We start from the raw sequence: 21,405 nt of genomic DNA, 5'->3' as shown, positions 1-21,405 counted from the left end.
CATAAAGAAAAGATAAAGAAGATTGGCTGTTAAACTTGTCTATATTTTCATATTTTCCCAGACATACTATTCCATATTATTTTTTCTTTTGGCAACTCACCATAAGAAGGATCTCTGTGTCCATATTAAGACGTGTTTGTTAAGATCAATGAAATTTCACCACTTATCCCAAGTCTGAATTAGGTGCTTTGGGTAAAAACAGTGTTTCGTGTATCTGATGTGCAATTTGCCAAATATTGCCATTTAAGGTACACGTAGGAAATTGTTGGGCTCCCACACACCTCCCCCTTCATACATACAGAAATGAATTAATTTGCATGCAAAATTTATTTAATCGCCTTGCTACCATACAATCATCTACCAGAATGCAGGCAATAGGTATATTTGAAACCTTTTTTGTTTTCATTATTTCTTTGACCACTGCTGGCACTGAAATTAGCATTTTCCCCTTTTACCTCTTCTCCTTTTTTAGGAGCCTGGTGACTGGTTTCAGAAAATAATCTTCTTTTAAAGCTTAATGTAGTTTAAATAACTTGTACAGTTCAAGGTGTGCGCCAGGGACATTTTCCAAATAAAACTAGCATTATCATCATTCCTTAAACTTCCTTCCAAAGCACTTTTAGTCTGCTAAGACTGTTGCCTCTGTCAAACAATATAATGAATCAGGACTGGGTAGTGAGGAAGCTAATTTTCCTCCTGAAAGAACATTGCAGTGAAGTGATTAGAGCAGGGGTCAGCAATGTGTCCATACACAAGTGTCCATGGTAAAAATGTTGCGGTCCGTGCTAATTTTTCAAAAAATTTAATGACTGAATGACAGAACCTCCCCACAATGTCCGTCACTAAATACAATAATTTTGTCAAGTGTCTGTTGCGCAACACGGTGGTGCCGACTCCTGGATTAGAGTATGGAACTTATTCATATTCCTGGGTCTTTCACTGGCCCTGCTGCATTAACATAAGGAAGTAAAAGCGGCAAAGAGTCCTGTGGCACCTTATAGACTAACAGATGTATTGGAGCATAAGCTTTTGTGGGCGAATACCCACTTCGTCGGATGTATGTAGTGGAAATTTCCAGAGCCAGGTATAAATATGCAAGCAAAAATCAGGATAGGGATAAATTCTTGCTACGTCCCTTGGTAGTTGTTCCAATGGTTAATCATCCTCACTGTTAAAAATGGATGGGAGATCTTGTTTATAAACTAGTGGACTAGTCTCCTTTTCAACATCCCCCACTCTGACTCATTTTCTGCCTTAAAAAATACCAAAGAGAACAAACTAATAGTAAATCAGATGGAAATATCTATTATTCGCATCACATGCAGTCTAGATTGTCTTAGCATTTCTATTACAAAGAGTCATTTTCAGCTGCTTATAAATTTTTCTAAGATATATATAGATATATATAAATTTTGGGAGAATTGTTCTTCTGACGGTTTCATTTCAAGCATAGGACTGGGGGAAAAAACCTCTTCTTACCCAAGAAAAATGGTTGCACCTGTTTTTGAACAGTTCTAATACCTAAGCAGAAAGAGATGGAAAATTAGAATTTGGTAGGAATGCAGTCCCAAGGATTTAGATACGTCTTCCAAGGATCCAATAAATATTGGCTCTGATTAGGCTAGGTTTTACAGGTTTATAAAGAGGACTTTGCACGTGTATGCTGGATTATGTTAAATTATTAAAATTACTTATCACCTGTCCTTCCATTGGCATTTCACATTTGTGCAGCATATAAACTGAGTAGAAATTTACATTGAATAGACCATGTCTCAGAATCAGTTGGAAGTGCATGTGTGGTTAATAAAATATAGTCGAATTTCAAGTTTAAGAAACTGTGGGGCTCTAGAATACAAACCTAACTTTAGCTCCGCCAACTCTGTCCTGTAAAGGTGTGTATGAAAAGAGGCAGGGCTTTGAAGGAATCCTGCTGTTTTACTTATGAGCTAAAAACTGTCTGTGGAATGAGGCAAGGGCTCATTGATTGCACATACTGTGCTATAGAGGGTATTTCACCGCTATCTAGCAAACAGTAGCATGATCAAACTTCTTTCTCTCTCTTTACTTTTCTTTATAAAAATAATAGGAAATTCCATATCTATCTATCTATCTATATATATATTCAAGGGACATTAAAGTTGCAAATACAAGCACTCAAAAGTCAGGAAATGACAGTTAAAAGTTGCACAGTCTTAACTCTGCTCCTCAAGTCTGTATTATAACACAGATTTTCATTACATGATAATATTCAATTTATTGTGCCAAAGCCCTGGCCCCATTCAGTAAACACATTAGACAGTGGAGACAGCAGAGTTATGTAGTGAACTGAAAGTCTTGAGCACCCTTGCTCATACACTACACAGCTGCATGGTGCATCATAAATAAGACGGATGTAATTCACTGAAGAAGTTGTATGGTGCATAGTGAATGAGGCAAGGGGCCAACAGAAGATGACGAATACGCTTGTGCATTCCAAAAATCAGTGTTCAGAAATATCAGGTTTTGTACATGCTGGTTAAGAAAACATAGCATATACCAAAATGCAGAAATATTTTGGAAGCTTATCTTTTTTCCCCTCCCTTTTTTTGCTCTGTCCTTTGACTAGAGAGGGATATAACAGAACTATCCCATACAAAGGAAATTTCCCCATTTCATTAGAGAGCTCAGTTCAGAGTAACAGTGTTTGACTGAAATTGAAAATGTTCCAATAACCTTGCTCACAAAGTACTAACATAACCCAGTTGTGAAACCTTTGGTATTCACTACAAATTACCATTCGCAAACTGCAACCTATTTGGTTATTAAAATAGGTGCCTATCTATGCTCCCTTACAGCTTATGACTTGCAAAACTGTTCTCTCTGCTGTCCTGTTTAAGACTGCTAACCACTGAAAGTACTTAATATGCGCCAAATTTTCATCTGTCACCATTAAACGTATGATGTCAGGAATACCTGGGTCACATCCTATTGCTAGCAACGGGACATGCTGTAACAGTGAACAGCAGAGAGGCTAGCAGCGAACAGCAGAGAGGCTAACAGAGGGAGTTTGCCTGGGATCTGCCTGAGAGGAGGTACGCTAAGGGCTGCATTACGGAGGCTGTGTTGGTGAGTATCTGACTGTCTGTTATGGGGACAGTCTGACAGTGTGCTTGATTGGTTGTTTGAAAAGTGTGAATTGGGAGTGCTTTGTTCCAGGTGAGCCTTGAGTGGGCCTGACTGTTATAAAAAGCTAGTCAGCTGCACACCAGCTGAGCAGCGAACAGCAGAGAGGCTAACAGATGGAGTTTGCCTGGGGAGAGCCCACTGAGGCTTACATCTTGTCAGCTTCTCTGAGTAGTTACTACAACTCCTGAGGAAGCTCATAGAAGGAAGGTAATATGGATGGGGAGTGTTCAGCTGTTGTGACCTGCACTGGACGTGCCATGTTTGTCTTTCTTCCACAGGACAGAAGCGACTTTGTCTGTACAAAGTGCAAACTGGTTTCCATATTGGCCGAGAAGGTCCAAGGTCTGGAGCAACAGGTATCGACCCTGCGTTGCATAAGAGAAACTGAAGATTTCCTGGACAGACATCAGGATATGCTCCTACGGACACAATGTTCTGAAGATTCAGAGCAGGCTGCACTGCGGGGATAGGACGACGGTGAAGAAATCTGGCAGCATGTGACCTCCAGAAGAAGAAAGGGGAGCGTCCATGTACCAGCAACGCAGATACAGGTAAGTAACCGTTTTCATGTTCTCTTCACAGGTACTAATGCGGAGAGTGGACTAGATGATACATCTGAGGGAAGGGAACAGAAGGAGACTCCGCCAATTGGAAGGCATGAGATGCACTGTCCTAGGATTGGGGGTTCCACGACCAAGAGAAGGAGGTGGGTGGTGGTGGTCGGGGACTCTCTCCTCAGGGGGACTGAGTCATCTATCTGATGCCCCAACCAGGAAAACCGAGAAGTCTGCTGCTTGCCAGGATTCACGATGTGACGGAGAGACTGCCGAGACTCATCAAGCCCTCGGATCGCTACCCCTTTCTGCTTCTCCACGTGGGCACAAATGATACTGCCAAGAATGACCTTGAGCAGATCACTGTAGACTACGTGGCTCTGGGAAGAAAGATAAAGGAGTTTGAGGTGCAAGTGGTGTTTTCGTCCATCCTCCCTGTGGAAGGAAAAGGCCTGGGTAGAGACTGTCGAATTGTGGAAGTCAACGAATGGCTATGCAGGTGGTGTCGGAGACAAGGCTTTGGATTCTTTGACCATGGGATGGTGTTCCAAGGAGGAGGAGTGCTAGGCAGACACGGGCTCCACCTAACGAAGAGAGGGAAAAGCATCTTCGCAAGCAGGCTGGCTAACCTAGTGAGGAGGGCTTTAAACTAGGTTCACTGGGGGAAGGAGACCAAAGCCCTGAGATAAGTGCAGAAGTGGGATACCGGGAGGAAGCACGAGCAGAAGCGTGCAAGAGGGCTCCTGCCTCATATTGAGAGAGAGGGACGATCATCGAGTTATCTCAAGTGCCTATACACAAATGCAAGAGGCCTGGGAAACAAGCAGGGGGAACTGGAAGTCCTGGCACAGTCAAGGAATTATGATGTGATTGGAATAACAGAGACTTGGTGGGATAACTCACATGACTGGAGTACTGTCATGGATGGATATAAACTGTTCAGGAAGGACAGTGCTAAAGGAGTTGGCGGATGTGATTGCAGAGCCATTGACCATTATCTTTGAAAACTCATGGCGATCGGGGGAAGTCCCGGATGATTGGAAAAAGGCTAATGTAGTGCCCATCTGAAGAATCTCATGCACCGCTACAGACTAGGGGACCGAATGGCTAGGCAGCAGTTCTGCAGAAAAGGACCTAGGGGTTACAGTGGACGAGAAGCTGGATATGAGTCAATAGTGTGCCCTTGTTGCCAAGAAGGCAAATGGCATTTTGGGATGTACACGTAGGGGCATTGCCAGCAGATCGAGGGACGTGATCGTTCCCCTCTATTCGACATTGGTGAGGCCTCATCTGGAGTACTGTGTCCAGTTTTGGGCCCCACACTACAAGAAGGATGTGGAAAAATTGGAAGGAGTCCAGCGGAGGGCAACAAAAATGATTAGGGGACTGGAACACATGACTTATGAGGAGAGGCTGAGGGAACTGGGATTGTTTAGTCTGCAGAAGAGAAGAATGAGGGGGGATTTGATAGCTGCTTTCAACTACCTGAAAGGGGGTTCCAAAGAGGATGGCTCTAGACTCTTCTCAGTGATAGCAGATGACAGAACGAGGAGTAACGGTCTCAAGTTGCAGTGGGGGAGGTTTAGGTTGGATACTAGGAAAAACTTTTTCACTAGGAGGATTGGTGAAACACTGGAATGCGTTACCTAGGGAGGTGGTGGAATCTCCTTCCTTAGAAGTTTTTAAGGTCAGGCTTGACAAAGCCCTGGCTGGGATGATTTAGTTGGGGATTGGTCCTGCTTTGAGTAGGGGGTTGGACTAGATGACCTCCTGAGGTCCCTTCCAACCCCGATATTCTATGATTCTATGAACAACTGAGACCAAGTTAAATGGGAAATTCCAGTCTAAAATGTACAACTAGGGATATCCCAAGAGGACACATATTGTACCTGTCAGCTGGTCTATGAATGTTACATTTCTATAAATATAGTAGCAACAATAAATCGGAATTTATCCAGCAGTTTAAAAAAATATATAAAACAATGCTAAAAGTGATCCTTTTGACAATAAGCACATTTCTGGTTCTTTAATCTCTGTTACTTTAATAGTTTTACTATTTTGTGCTGAAAGCATAAAGGTTGAGTGACAAAGGTTAACAGTTAGCACAGGAATTTGTCTTTTTTCCCTCCCAGTCTCTCAGCATGAATTTCCTATTCACTTCAGCAAAAGGAAACAGCCTGTTGAATTCATGATTATGTTCTTCAATTATTTTGAAATCCATACTTGGCTTTGGTGCAAATATCCAACTATGAAACAAAATTGTTCTGCTTTCTCAAGTACAACTACAGTGAGGTAATTTCTTGAAAGCCTTCTAAATATATTTTATTGATATAAGTCTCTCCAAAAGCTGCTCCCCTCGATAGAATTTTCTCCTCATGGATCAGTCCTCGGAGTGGAACCATATGCCATACCTTGGTTTTGTGGGTAAGGTATTGACTCCCATCACTTCTGCATTCCTGTGTGAAGACTCGTCACTGATGTGACATCAATGGCATAAAAGGAGGTGCAGATATCTCTTGTGCCAGTACACTGCTGCTTTGTCCTCCCAAATAATGGAAGTGCATTGTATCTTCTATTTTAGGGCCGTTTGCGCCCACAGAAATGGCCTCAGGACTTGACCCACAATATTTAGATCTATTTGTGTCCTGTCCATTTGCAGTCACTTTATACTGTTACAATTCTGTATTAGTACTGGTTGCATTTCCGAAATTAATTCTCCAACTCCAGTACAAAAAAAGACATCAGTGAACACAGCTTTCTACTACTAACATGGCATGAAAAACAATCAACAAAACCTAAAACAACATAATTAGGCTTTTAAGTATCTGAACGTAATTCATCCTCACTCTTAATCCTTATGTGTAAGGCCTGATTCTTTCAATTACACTAGTGCACATCTGTAGAAACACCACTGAAACCAATGGAATTACACTAGCATCAAACTAGCATGAGAGCAAAATCAGGCCTCTCAGATAAATTCTTTCCAGTAGTCAGCTCAAGTTCTCCTAGTCCTATGAAGCATACCCACTCTTACTGAAAATTACCTGAGCTTACCTAGGAAAAGCAGAGGTGCTTAATATGGTATGCCATGAAATTCTCCTTAATTTCTCTCCATTTTTCCCCCACCCCAGTGGCAGAGTTAAGGCCAGGGAAGATAAATGTCTTTTCTCCTTTATTATTTTTTGCTACAGCCAAGATCAGTCTCTCTCCATGTAGAGTACTAAAATAGTACCTTTCAAGTTGTTCCTTTCATCCTGATTCCTCATAGGAATTCAATAGCTTTTCTCTATCCACTCAGCAGGTTATATTTGGTATTCCCATTAAGCCATTTCGGCAGTACCTTTCCATAAAGTATATGCTATGGGGTCTGTAGTTTCCCATCCTGCCTTCCAAGATAACTTGAACTCATACATTGCAGACAAAAGTCTGATTTTCTAGTAACTCTACTCACCGTTCCCATATGTTACTGTTTTTAATAATAGCTTGGTTTGCTGATAAAGTATGTTAAGGGTTGTACCTCCAGTTCTATTAGATTTGAAATTTATTCAACCTTGCTAGCTTTTCCCCCCTGTGGCATTCACTCCAGCATTAAGTGTTTCTATCAACTCCAGGGAGGGCAAAAATTATAGTAGTTCATTCTTTTTAGAAAAAGATTTCTTCTGATATTATCTTGCTCATCTGTTACACTCTTCTTCTCAGTGAGGAGATGAAAAAGGCTGTGGGTTAAAAGAACCCCATTCTGGTCTGGTAGTGCGTGTTAGACATATGGAACAAAATACTATTGCCTGGGGATAGCATAAAATACTTCTGAAAAGTGCTGATTTAAATGATCATACTTGCTGTTTTTACTTTCACCCCACAAAGAGAGCTGACCTTATCTACAAGTACTCATGGCCCAAAGCACAGGTGAGTCTCAGGGTATATCTACGCAGGGATAAAAGACCAGAGATGCAGCCACAGCTGGCCCAGATCAGCTGACTTGTGCTTGTGGGGCTCAGGCTATGGGGATAAAAATGGGCTCCAGCACGAGCCCAAACGTCTACACAGAGCCCCATGAGCCCGAGTCATGTGACCTAGGACAGTTGCGGGTTTATCATCCCGATGCAGACATACCCTCAGTGAGTATGAAAAAGTGGGAATCTACCTTGGTGTTGCTTACACATTCTTCCTTCAATATGTCTGTTATGCCAAATTTGAACTTCTTTTAGGGTTACTTAGATTCTCTTTGACTCATATTTACAAATTCAGAGGTGTTGCCTAAATTAGAATTCCTCCACACTAACAGACACCTGTAGAGCTACTAACATGTGGTCTACCAATGCTCAAGGGAGTCTATGTAAACATAATTTACCTGCTGAGAAGCTAGAAGAATGTGTAAATCAAATTAGCCCCCACAATACTTTAATTTACATAATTTTCCAGCTCCTCCATGTATAAATCACACCAACTCCCTTAGACATAGGTAGTGTATGTGTGCAAAATTCTGAAGGAATCTGACTATGAGGGGATTAACTTACACATCGCTTCTTCAGCTTCAGTGAATCTGCCTCATTGTCTCACCAACATGCCAAAACCCTGATTGAAAGTCCCATGCCCCCTGGTGAGACAGTTTGGCTGCACATGCCAGTTTATAATCTGGCTTCTCTGATTCAACTGCCAACAAGTAATGGTGTTTTTCAACACCTCTCCGCTGGGAAATGAATGCACAAACCTCACTTCATAATGCTCAGGGTGGACTGATTTAAATCAATGCAATTTAAATAGCAGATTTTAATCATGATTTAAATCAAGAAGCAGGAAACCTTGATTTAAATCTACTTTAATTGTGTTTTGAGTTTTTGCTTTTTCATTATTTTCCTAAGCCTTAACTGTGCTGGATCCATAAGAAAAAAAGTTTAATAAATCAATTTTTAATGCAAACCTGTCTAATAAACATAGAAAGTATTATCTGTAGTTGAACTAATTGTTTATGGTCACCTTGTCCTTCCAGATTTTAGAACTACAAGAACTCATTCTTTCACACCTAGCTTTTATTCATAGATTGGAAAAGTAAAACAAGCTTCCCTGCTTTTTCAACTCCCAAGTGGTTTCTTAATTTTGAATTAACTGGTCATTGAACTGAACTAGCTGAAATGAAGAAAACACATACATTGCACCTGCTAAACAGGCTACTGCTATCAAAAGCTGATTTAGCACTTCAACAAACTCTGCTCTCAGGTACTTAACCAGTAATTTCCAACAGTTCAGTGTTTACTCCTGTGGGAATTCTGCACCACTGCATAAGCGCAGAATTTAATGTCCCCCGCAGATTTTACTCTTTCCCCACAGAATAATTGATTCACGCGGCCCTCCCAGGCAGCGGTCTCGAGCGGGCACATCTTGTTCAGGTGTCGGGAGCACCTGGCAGAGACATAAATCACCATCTGAGGGGGTGGAGTGGGACTAGGTAAGGTCAGGGATGGGGATGCCCCGGCCAGTGGCTCCTATCATGTGTCGGGCTCCAGCTGCTAGTTCTGGCTGGGCTGGGCTGCAGGACTTCCTCTTCCCCTGCACAGGCTGGGGCTGGGTCAGATCCACCCCCAGGAACCTCCCCTGGCTGCAAGAAGCTCCGCACCCCCACAACCAGACCTCCCACCCATGAGGCCCACCCCCTGCATCCAGACTCCCCCACCAAAGTCCCCCACCTCTGTACCTGGACCACCCCTCTGAGCCCCCTGCACCCACACCCCCTGTGATGCTCTGTACCTCTGGGGAACCCCCAGCACCCCCATGTTCATCCTTGTAAAATGATTGTGTGGAATCTAATGCAAAGTTTGTCATGTCGGGTGTCTTCGGAAGGCTCATGATGCAGTTATGAGGCTGAAAATGTATCCTTATGGCTTAAAATAAGCCCAAGCAAAAACTCTCCAAGAGCAGAGAGGCAGTTCACACCTCATCAGGGCAGGTATGGGACAAACCCAGCCCAGCCTCACAGGAACAAAGGACACTGGCCTAGACAGCAACAAAAGGATCTGTTGGACTCTCGAGTGAGTCACCCCCCTTCCTTTGGCCAGTTTGGGACTGCGATGAGGTAATGCTCACCTGAATCTGAAGGGGGAGTCGGGGGGGCAAAGCTAAGAGGGAAGAAAGAACATGATAAAAGGGAGAGACATTTGCCATGCTCTTCCGCTTTCTTCCACCTATATCTACAGTCACCACACCAGGCAACTGAAGCGCTGATCGAAGGGGAGAGCCTGGCTAAAGAGCAACCAGCCAGCCTGTGGTGAGAAGCATCTAAGTTTGAAAGAGCACTGAAAGTGTTAAGATCAGCTTAGAATGTGTTTTGCTTTTATTTCATTTGACCAAATCTGACTTGTTATGCTTTGACTTATAATCACTTAAAAATCTATCTTTCATAGTTAATAAATGTGCTTGTTTATTCTTCCTGAAACACTGCATTTGGTTTGAAGCGTGTCAGAGGCTCCCCTTGGGATAACAAGCCTGGTACATATCAATTTGTTAAATTGACAAACTCATATAAGCTTGCAGCATCCAACAGGCATAACTGGACACTGCAAGACAGAGGTTCCTAGGGTTGTGTCTGGGAACGGAGATATTGGCTAGTGTCTGAGACTGGAGATATTGGCTATTGGGGGTTCTCACAGCTGAGCAGGGTAAAGCTGACTCCCAGAGTCAAGGATTGGCGTGACCAAGCAGATCACCGGTCAGGATAACACCAGAGGGGAACGTCACACCCCCCACCCCAGTAAGCCCCAATATTTTTATACGATCACATACAATCTTTCCTGCAGATTTAAATGGCAGCTGTGGTTGCCCAGCAACTGTAAAATAAGGCTATTTACTTAAATGACTAACTATGGATAAAATGTATTTAACGTTAGGCAACCACTTTTGAAAATGTGGGTCTGTCTCTTATAATATTATATAATATTTCAGAAGTAGAGAATTTTTAAGAGTGGGTACAAATGGTAAGCACCTAAATTCATATTTAGGGAACCAGTTATATGGGGGGGGTGTAATCTGCATATTTTCTACCTCTACATAGGAAATGAGTCATCATAAAAAAAAGTTAAGGGAAAATATTATATTTACTGTTTTTATTTTAAAGTGTTCAGTAATTATTGATTGAATTTGGTAATATCATATAAAGTCTTACACCACCCAATATATATTAAAAAATAGCCCTGGACCACCACATTTAAATTTAAATTTGCCAGGCATATATATTCATACAGAGATGGAATAAGACAAAGCTTCACCTGTTAAGGAGTATCATCTAACTATTTCTTTTTAATATTTTACTGGCATCTGCAAGCATAAAATATGTTTGTGATGGGTTTGGGCCCGTTGGGGTGTCATCTGATGTGGTGGGATGCCACTGAGTCACCCGATGTGGTGGGATGCCACTGAGTCACCCATTCTGCCAACCTGGGTTCCCTTAACTTGGCCTTGCTGGGTTAGGCTCACAAGCCTCTTCCAGCTGACCACACAGGCAGGGCCACACCCAGCTGCACAGAGAGACAGAGATCAGCTCTGGAAAGATTCAGCCTTAGGGGCTTGCCCCAACACTCTGATGCCCACTCCTTTTAAGGGGTACATACCCAAAGGTTTTATGAAATTTGCCTTCTCCCTCAATGTGGACGGAGATATGCACAACTTCTTGCCTCCCCCCTCCCCATTTAGAAATTACATAAACTGGGTTATATTATAAAGAAGAAATAAGTTTAACTATAAAAGGTGAATTTTAAGTGAATATAAGATATAAACAGACAGAACAAAGCAGATTACTGACCAAATAAAGCAAAATAGGCAAGCTAAGCTCAATATATTAAAAAAACAGATTACCAAATGTAAATTCTCACCCTAAATGTTATTTTAGGCAGGTTGCAAAGTTTCTGTGGTTCAGAGTTCCCAGTTATATTCCTTTTCAGACTGGACCCCTGCATCAGTCTGGATTCCCCCTCCCCGCCTTCACTTCAGGTGGCTTTAGCAGTCTTTCTTCTTGGGCAGACAGACCATGGAGAGGAGACAATACCTTCCTCCCCACCCTTAAATAGGATTTACATATGGTGGGAATCCTTTGTTTCCCAAACTTGACCCCCCTTTCCCTTCCAGTGGAAAGTTACAGGTAATGTTTAGTATCAGGTGACAAGACCACCTGACTCTGTAGTATCACAGCGTCCAGGAGTCAGTGGCAGTATGGAGTGTCTGCAAGAAGGCCAAGCCTTTTTATAGTCCATTGTCCTCGTTGATGGGTCATCAACCCTGGCTGGCTTTTCCACTGTTGTACCTAAAGTGCTAGCAGTGGGCATCACCCAAAATAGCATAGTTGAAATACAGATACATAGTCAATATTTCTAATTTCAGATACAGACATACAAATTGGATAATCACATCCATTAAATTATAACCTTTCCAATGATATCTTACAAAACCCATCTTGCATAAAGTACATCTCAGTTATGTCATATTCATATCACAAGCATATTTTCATAAAGAATATGGAGTGAAACATCACAATGTTGTTTTCTTTTAAAATCATGCATTTTTTCTTCTGTCTAAAGTCTTTGCTGAATGCGCTGGCCCTTAACACTGTACACAAGATGCATCCCAAAAGGAGACATTAATCTGTATTTCTTACCTATTTGTTTCCTGTATTGCTCAACAGGAGTTCTTGTGGCAGAGGCATCCTTTCTACCCATCCTTTTTGAGTCCAAAACCACTAAGTAAGGAAGGGGGGGGGGGGGAAAAATCACATATTTTAAAATAATGAATTATCTAAACAAACCAATGAATTCTATGCATATCACAGAAAGTCTTTAACGAGTAAAATAGTTATCTAAATTCCATACAAAAGGAATAAACCTATACATGGTAGAAATGGTTACTAACCCTTCTGTACCTGTTTTTCTTTGAGATGTGTTGCACACGTCCACTCTGCTGTACATGTATGTGTACCCCACCCCAATGCACAGTTGTCAGAATTTTCCCCTTAGCAGTACCCATTGGGGCAGCACGATCACCCTCTGCTGCCTCATGCAGGCATAAAGCGCGGAGCCACCACTGACCCCCCTCAGCTTCTTCCTATCGGAAAGACTCCAATGGAGAGGGGAAGAAGGGCAGGTCGTGGAATGGACATGTGCTACACATCTTGAAGAACAACAATTATGGAAAAGTTAGTAACCATTTCTTCTTCTTCAAGTGATATCACAGATGACTCAAAAGCATTCCAATCTGGTGGTGGCTCAGAGCCTATTTGAACAGAGACTGCAGGACAATTTGTCCAAACTTAGCAATGTCTCTAGACTATCAAGACATAGCACAGTGAGAGGAAAACATATGCCATGATGACCAGGTTGTCACTTTGCAAATGTCTAATATGGGAACATGGGCCAGACAGGCCGCAGAAGCTATTTGGGATCTAGTCAACTGACCCAAAACTCTATCCAGAAGCTTCACATTCGCCATCTGGTAACATACATAGATATCCAAAATGTGATCCTTTGGGTGGATACAGGACAGACCTTCATTCTGTCCACACATGCTGTGAACAGTTGTGTCGAAGATCTAAAAGGTTTAGTCCGTTCTAGATTTAAAAAAAAAACTAAAGCTTTTCTAATATTTAGAGTATGAAGCCTCTCCTCACCTTTATGATCATGAGGCTTTGGAAAGAAGGTTGGTAAGAAGACTGCTTGGTTAATCTGAAAACTAGAAACCACCCTGAGAAGAAACCTTGGGTGGAGACGAATGCAAACTTTGTCTGTATAGAAAATTGTATACGGAGGACCTAATACCAATGCCCTCAATTCCCCCGGCTGACATAATAGCCACTAAAAATGCCACCTTTATAGAAAGGTGCAACAGGGAGCAGGTCGCTAGAGGTTCAAAGGGGGTGACCCATCAGTTTTTCTAAGACTAGATTCAAGCTCCGTGGGGGAACAGGATTTTGCACCTGTGAAAACAGTCTATCCAGGCCCTTTAAAAATCTTACAGACATAAGGCTGAAAAAAGAGAATGGTTTTCAACAAGTGGGTGGAAGGTTAAGATAGCCAATAAATGCACTCTGATTGAACTAATCGCCAATGCTTAGTGTTTTAGGAACAGAAGATTGTTTCTGTTCAGCACATACAGGACTAAGACCAGGGAAGTTCTCTTCACTCTGACCCAGACAGAGAACTTCTTCCATTTAGCCAAATAAATACTCCTAGTTGATGGTTTTCTACTATTTAGCAGCACTTCCTGAACAACCCTAGAACATGACTTTTCTGCAGACATTAGCCACAAAGCCTCCGAGTCATCAGGAGAAGGTTCTGCAGATTGGGATGGAGGAGGTGACCCTGATTCTGTGAAATCAAGTTCATGTGTAGTAGGAATGACAATGGGGGACTGACAGGTTTACTAGCTCCAAAAACCAGTGCTGACAGGGCCATCCCTCAGCATAAGATGAGCCTTGTTCTGCTTAACTTTGCACAGAACTTTGGGCAGGAGAGGAATGGGAAGAAAAGCATACAGGAGTTCATCTGACCATGGCAGTAGAACACATCAGTCAACGAACCTGGACTGTAGCCCACTGTGGAGCAAAACTCGTGTCTTTTGTTGCAAACTGATCCACTTGGGGAGTTCCCCAGAGCTGGAAAATGGACCTTGCTACATCTGAGTGAAGGGGCCACTTGCAGTGGTTGATGAACAACCTGCTTAGGCAATCTGCCAATGTACTGTGGATCCCTGGAAGGTAAGCTGCTTTCAGGATTATGAAATTGGCAATGCAGAAGGCCCAAAGTAGAACTGCTAAAATGACACAGCAGTGAAGACCAGGCTCCTCTTGGTTTTGTTTTTTTTATAAAACATGGCCACTGTATCATTGGTCATAACCAACAAACCCCTTCCTTTGATTTGTGGAAGAAATGCCATGCAAGCTAACCAGATAGCTTGCAACTCCCTGACATTTATATGCAGACTGAGATCTTGGGAAGACCAGAGCTCTTGTGACTGTAGCAGACCCAAATGAGTCCCACCCCTCCTCAACTAGTAAGCTGGTCCGAGGCATCCATGACTAAGATGAGAGATTGTTGAGGCCAGGCAAAGGGAACTCCCTTGAAAACGTTAGCAGGGACCTATCCACCAATCTAGGGAGGATAAGACTCAATTTGGAATGTGAACTATCATGTCCATGATGCTTCCTCAATGAAATACACTCTGCACAACCAGCCCCATAGCTCTCTCAAACGTAGCTCCAACAAATCTGTTTTTTGAACCTGAGACAGGATGGACTTCTCCATGTTGATCAGCAAGCCAAGCTCATCTAACATGGGCCGAAAAATGTCTCGCTTTATAAATCAACATGGCTTTATGAGAGGTCCCTGAAAAGGGACAGGGAAGGGATTACTGCGCTTGCACCATGTTAAAAACCTACCACTCTGTTGTGAAGGGGGTGCTGCCGAGATCATTTGCTGCTTTCCCCTCGAAGGTACCATTTTGAAAGGAACACTAACTGCTGCATCCCATGTTCCCAGATGGTGCAGAGGTGAAGGAATGAGTGTTGGTACCTTGGGCACCACGCGACGCTCTTGTACAGTCGTTCAAAGAAGAACAACGAAATACTGGAACTAATCATCTATATTACAAACAATATAAGATGATTTCTAAAAGTACTCTTTTTCTATAATTTGGTTTATTAATATTATAGAATTCATTAGTTTGAACAATAAACGTAGCTTAAGAATTTTGAACAAAACAAGCTGCCATCCAATATGAACCTTGGTATAGTTGAAATCACTTTTAGTATAACTATTTTTCTTCGATAAATCACTGACTGAACTTAAAGTCTGCTATTATTCAGACTTCTACTATGCCCATCCCCACAGAATCTGGGTGCCCAAGAATATGAGCTAGTAAGAGAGAATGCAATGTGCAGGCTCATACAGATATAGGGCCAGACTGTGCTTGTGAGATCCACATGAAGAGGCCTCCCATGCACTTACCTCCCCCATCCAAAGTAGAAGGGGGAGTCTGCTTGCCTTCACAGCAGCAGTGCCCCATTCTCCTGCCACCCAGGGAAGCCTGTCCATAGTTTTAGATATCGCCAAGTGAGGAAAGAGTAGATAGTAGGTGGAGCCACTTTGATTGTCCTCCAACCTCACCTAGCAGCAAAACCAGAGGAGAATAAATACTGTCAGAGCCTGTATTAACTTTCCTCTATTTCTTATATTAACCCTCCTTGCTCTTAAAGGGGAGTCTCAAGAACAGTAACTGGGGAGCCTTGACAGTGCCATGCTGTCAGAGAGCCACAGGGCAGCACCAGGGGATGCAGAGCTGCTGCAGAAATGCAGGGACTCCACATGGATGGCCCCCTATCCCAGGATGATACCCAAGATCCATGCACATGTTTGGGAATCAGCAAGAAGTGTGGGTCTGACTCATTTTCTTCCACTGTAGGGAATAAACAGATGAATTCAGAGAAAATTCTGAAAAGGGAACCGCATGGATTTTACTGGATTGCAGCTCAGTACAGAACTGAGGTACCTTAGTCCTCACACTTGCTATTCCAATTCCAGATTTCTCTTGACCAGAGATGACAAATCAGATTATATTATACATGTGTAGTAATTGGGATTGTACAAATGGGGACTACAAATTTACAACCTAACTCAGGTCTCCAGAGTCTAAATCCACTATCTCTCTATTAACATTATTTTGAAAACCTTCAGAGTAATATATCAAAACGTACAGATGTTCTAAAATTAAAACAGCAAGGATAAAATTTACCCATCACCTTCCAAAATCTAATTAATCAACCTTTTGTATAGAGAACTCCAAATAGACTAGAGCAGTTTGGAATCTACCTCCCAACTTGCAGGCAGGCTAGGGACCTGCACACAGTCCCTCTGAGACTGCTATTCCCACTAATAATCACAGCTTCTTCACACTTTGGTATCACTTTTTTCTACTAGATCCACACAATCATGGTTCCAATAACCCTTCCAGCCGACCCCAAACACACCAGCTGAGTGTTATATAAGAGGTACTAAGACGCTGTATACAGCTGCTCCCTCTGTATGTTTCTCTCCCCGCCAAGTAACAACACGTGGTTTACCTGGTGCAGTGGGATGCTGGAAATGGATTAATTTCACCCTCTATTCCAATCGCCAAAATCTGGCTTTAAATCCATGTGCAAAAAATACATATTAAACCACCAAGACAAGTTTGTCAAATGAGCTATTGTCAATGGCATAACTGTTTTCAAGCCAGGTTCAAAGCACAGTCCCAGGAATTATCCCCAGGGCTTATTCATGCATCAAACAATGTAGCAGTTATTTTCACTGTTTGTCCATTTGGTCATTTAGGGCCCAATTCTGCTTTTTGCTGACAGTACTGGCCAGAAATCAGCACCCATTATATCAGTGCAAATACACAGTAACTCCATTAACATTAACTAAAGATTTTCATACACTAAGTACATTTAACTCAGTAAATAACCCACATTTAGGTATCTATAGCATATACTAAGCTGAATGAAACTAAGGAAAAAGAATTGCATTTGGTTTTTTTCAGTCCCTCGCCCCCATTGCCCATAAAATCATAACCCAGCTGGGAAGAAAGGCAACTGATTCCCACATAATGCTTATACCATGGAAACGGTAATGGAAAATAAAGTTAATATTTCAACTAATAAAGTAGATAATACAAAATTTTATACATCAAAATCTAGTTTTTTGCTTACTTTATTCCACTGTTAGAAACAACTTTGACTTGCCTTTTGCACTTTCAATAGCCTAGGAATGTTTTGTAACAAAATGTTAGCTGTGAAAGATGCTTGCAGTTTTAGTACTGTACTGCCAATAAAATACAAGAGTGCAGAAAAATTACTTCCCATTAGTTAAAATATATATTTGGCCTACTTAATATGAGCCACAGAGACATTCCTGTTCATCTGTGTGGTTCAAGCTGTCACTGACTCAGGCATCTAGAACCTCTAAAATGCTGTGACTTTTCTTTGTTCTTCAAAGCCATGCAGTAATCATCATTCATTTCTACAGCTTTGATGGTTAGATAGCAAACTCCCGAGAAACCCATAGAGACATTAGCACATACAGCCGCAATGTCTAATAAGACAGCTATTTGCATAAAAGATCAGCCACAATTTAAAATGTGTTGTGATAAATGTGGAAGGGGAATAACAGATCTATATTAGCATGTACGAAACCAAGATTGTTTTCACAATTTAATTCCTTGGGAGCTGTGGCTCATCACCTTCCCTTGTAAAGAATTCTGCATTCCCTGAGGAAGTAGCTTGCTATGAGCCAGAGTTAAGCTAAAATATGGATTAATAAGAGATAATATTTATTATTTATGAATCTTGCTGCAGGAATGGTTTCAAACGTAACCATCAGATCAGATTTCTAAAAAGAAAAGATCTGGAACCTTTCTGACTCACGAAATACTTTGAAGCGAAAATTGTCACCCCTGTTTAAAACAGAAATATTTCACTCATAAATATATCTATTATTTCCCAAAATAATTCACACCATTTAACAAAGTATGGGCTCAGTCCTGCTTCCACTGTACTCAATAGCAAAATTTCATTAATGTCAGTTGGTGCAGGATCGAGCCCCCTTTCTTGTGTTTCTTTATTTAACCTGAATTCTACACAATCATAAAGTGCTGTACAAACTCTAAACTCTGTGCAGGTTCCTGGAATTTTAATGACTACATACCATTTAAAAACCATCTAAAGGAGTTTGTCACTGTTCTTTCAGATATTGCTAAAAAAGACTTAAGGAGTAGTTTCAGGTCATTAGAAATCAATGTGAGCTTTCTCCCAGCTCTCAGCTTCTACAAAAATGCTTTTTTTTAAAAAATCACGTACAAGTGATTTGAATGATATTTTGTTTTTTAGTTTGTTTTCAGGTTTTTAAAGGGGAATTTTTTCTTTGGTCTTTTTTTCCCTTCTCTTTCCTTGCACCACAAGAGGAGTGCTTTATCTTTTTCTCTCCTGTTCTATCACATCTTGATCACTATCTGAGATGAAGAAGTTGCCGATATCACACTCCGTTGTCAATAATATATTTCTGATTTTGACAATTAATGAGAGCTATAGACAAAGAACTGTTTGAATGTCCATTCAAGATCTGACTATGGGAGAATTTAACTCACTACTGTTGAAATTCACTTCTGTTTTACTGTTCATGGGAATTTCAAAGAATATTATTCTGGCCATCTAAGGGATCATACAGTCCCTTTCATTAATGGAATAGAAACATATTGTGAATGACTAAAAAAAAATTAATAAAAAATAAATATAGGGACTATAAAGCACATGGCACTGTGCTTTGTACATTTATGATGCTATATAAATGATTAATAACAATAATAAAATCTTAAGTAGGTTCCACTGTACATACCAAGAGCTGCATGAATGCAAAATTCCATGAAAATGAGACTTGGTGTTGAATAATGTGTTTTGATTCTTCAACTATAAAAGTTTTTTAAATATTAGTATATAGTATTTTTGAACATTAAAGATAATTAATTTTGGAATGTAATTATTAATTTGACAGAAGAGAAATTAAGAATTTGTGACTGAAAGGACTCCCTGCAGAATGCCAATGTTATGGGCCAAATTTTCAGACACTAGCATCTAAGTCTAATTTACACACGCATCAATATGGATATACTCATAATGAGTAACCGAATATCTATACATGTAGCTATCCATCTGCATGTACTACAAATGGATGCCACAAACAGGCAAACACACTTTTTTTATTTATTCAATGTTGGCCTATGTTTTCAAACTATAAAGGCAGCTGAGTCTTAACTCAGTCTATAACTCCGAGTCTGATTTAAAAATCTATAGAAGTCAATAGAAAGAGTTCCACTGACTTCAATGGACTTTAAATAGGTCTTTTGTCAATAAGTTGCATAGTCAGTTGAATAAACACAGTTTTTTAATAGAGTTAAATTAGCCAAAGGAGGGAGACCATAATGATCCATAAGTGCAGTGGGAAAACATTGCTAGTGACAAAAAAATCTAATACATTAAATAAGGACAACAGAACGAAGGGCTAAAACAAACCTCATGGCCAACTAGAAGTCACAGCTGCCGTCACTATGGTGCATGATAACTCAGAACTTCCTGGCAGCAACAGAACTAGAACTCATACCCTATTGCTTTCAGACAGACACCTACCACTTTAGGCAAAGGAGAAACTCCATTATCTGTTAGTAATATTGTGCCTATGGCACACAATAGAGCAATTCTGATTTTACCTAATAGGAATGGCAAAAATACACAGCACCCTAACTCAATATTCTATATTCCTTAGTTCATTTCAAAATCCACAACAAATGAAAAACAAATTAAGTATCTTCTTCAAAAAGAGTTTAAAATATTTTATTAGACACCGAATACTAAAGATAAGGATTAAAAATATAACGATTGATTTTGATCATGTGAGAAAAAATATTATTTTAATTAAAATACAGTTCTGGTAGGATTTAAATCAAGATATTCACATCAGTCAAATTTGATAAAAAAGGGGACATCTGTACAAAAATAAATGGCTTGTTTCCACTCTCACTCAAGTCGTTACTCCAGGGGGAATTCTGCGCCACTGTGCTTATTCAGAATTCATGTCCCCCACAGAAAAATTACTGCTGATGGAGAAGGAAAGGAAAACTGCAAGAGCAGCCAGATGACCCTCCCCAGCCACATCGTTTCATGCACCTGGAGCAGCCAGCAGAGAGATAAATCACCGTGGAAAGAGGGGCTGGGGATGCCCCAGCTGGTAGCTCTTACCCGGGCTCAGTTGCTAGTCCCAGCTGGGATGGGGGTGGGGAAGGACAGGACTTCCTCTTCCCCTGCAAGGAGCAGCCAGGGCCAGGTCAGACTCACTCCCAGAAATCTCCCCCAGCTACAGGAAGCTCTGCACACACACACCCTGCCGCTTCCTGCCCACATCGCTCCTCAGCCGCAGGGGGAGGGGTCACTGCACAGGGAGCTGCTCCCCCGTCCGCCCAACCCCTGTGCATCCGGACCCTCCCCAGACCCACTTGCCAAGCCCCAACAACCTGCATGCAGCCCCCCACCCCACCTAGCTGCTCTCCCCTGCATTCGGACCCCTGCCTCTCCACTCAGATAATCCCCCGCTAAGCCCTCGCAATTGAACCCCCAACTGGATGAGTCCTACCCCCCTGCACCCAGACCACCCTGATGAGCCTCCCACACCTGGACCTTCACCCCACCGAGCCCCAACCAGCTGCACCCAGACCCCAACTCCATCAAGGCCCACTCTCCCAACACCCAGACCCTCCCTGCCAAGCCCCATCCTCCCACACCTACACCTCCCCCCACCGATGAGCCCCAACGACCTTCACCTGGATCCCCCTGCAGAATCCCATTCCTCCTGAACCCAGAACCCTCACAGAGCCCCTGTGCATCCATTTAATAGCACCCGGGAGCTGCAACCCACATCAAGGCCTCATTAAGCTTTGTTTTTTCTGGCATTTACATATATTTTGATGTAAAGATGGACTTTCATCTGAACAAAATTTTAAGATTCAAGACTGTGAAAATATTAATGCCTTCACTAGAAAATATAACCCATTTTTAGGTGTGGGGAAATAGCTACTCATGTAGTCCATGTAGAAAGGACATATCTGTTTCATGAGTAATAGTATATTATAT

General features: G+C 41.7%; 1 protein-coding gene across 2 annotated transcripts in view; it reads right to left on the bottom strand.

Moving 5' to 3' along the window:
• The window catches only part of TRIQK (triple QxxK/R motif containing), an 87,449-nt gene that overhangs the window by 47,442 nt on the left and 18,602 nt on the right, over window positions 1–21,405 (bottom strand). For both annotated transcript variants that reach the window (XM_074944106.1, XM_074944105.1), the window contains exon 2: window positions 12,361–12,441. In XM_074944106.1, coding sequence (XP_074800207.1) covers window positions 12,361–12,421 — 61 coding nt within the window. In that variant the 5' untranslated portion in view covers window positions 12,422–12,441. The remainder of the gene's footprint in view (window positions 1–12,360; window positions 12,442–21,405) is intronic.

This window comes from Natator depressus, chromosome 2 (assembly GCF_965152275.1).
Source record: "Natator depressus isolate rNatDep1 chromosome 2, rNatDep2.hap1, whole genome shotgun sequence".
NCBI lineage: Eukaryota > Metazoa > Chordata > Testudines > Cheloniidae > Natator > Natator depressus.
The sequence above is the reverse complement of the archived record's forward strand: the minus strand, read 5'-3'. Positions and strand labels throughout refer to the sequence as shown.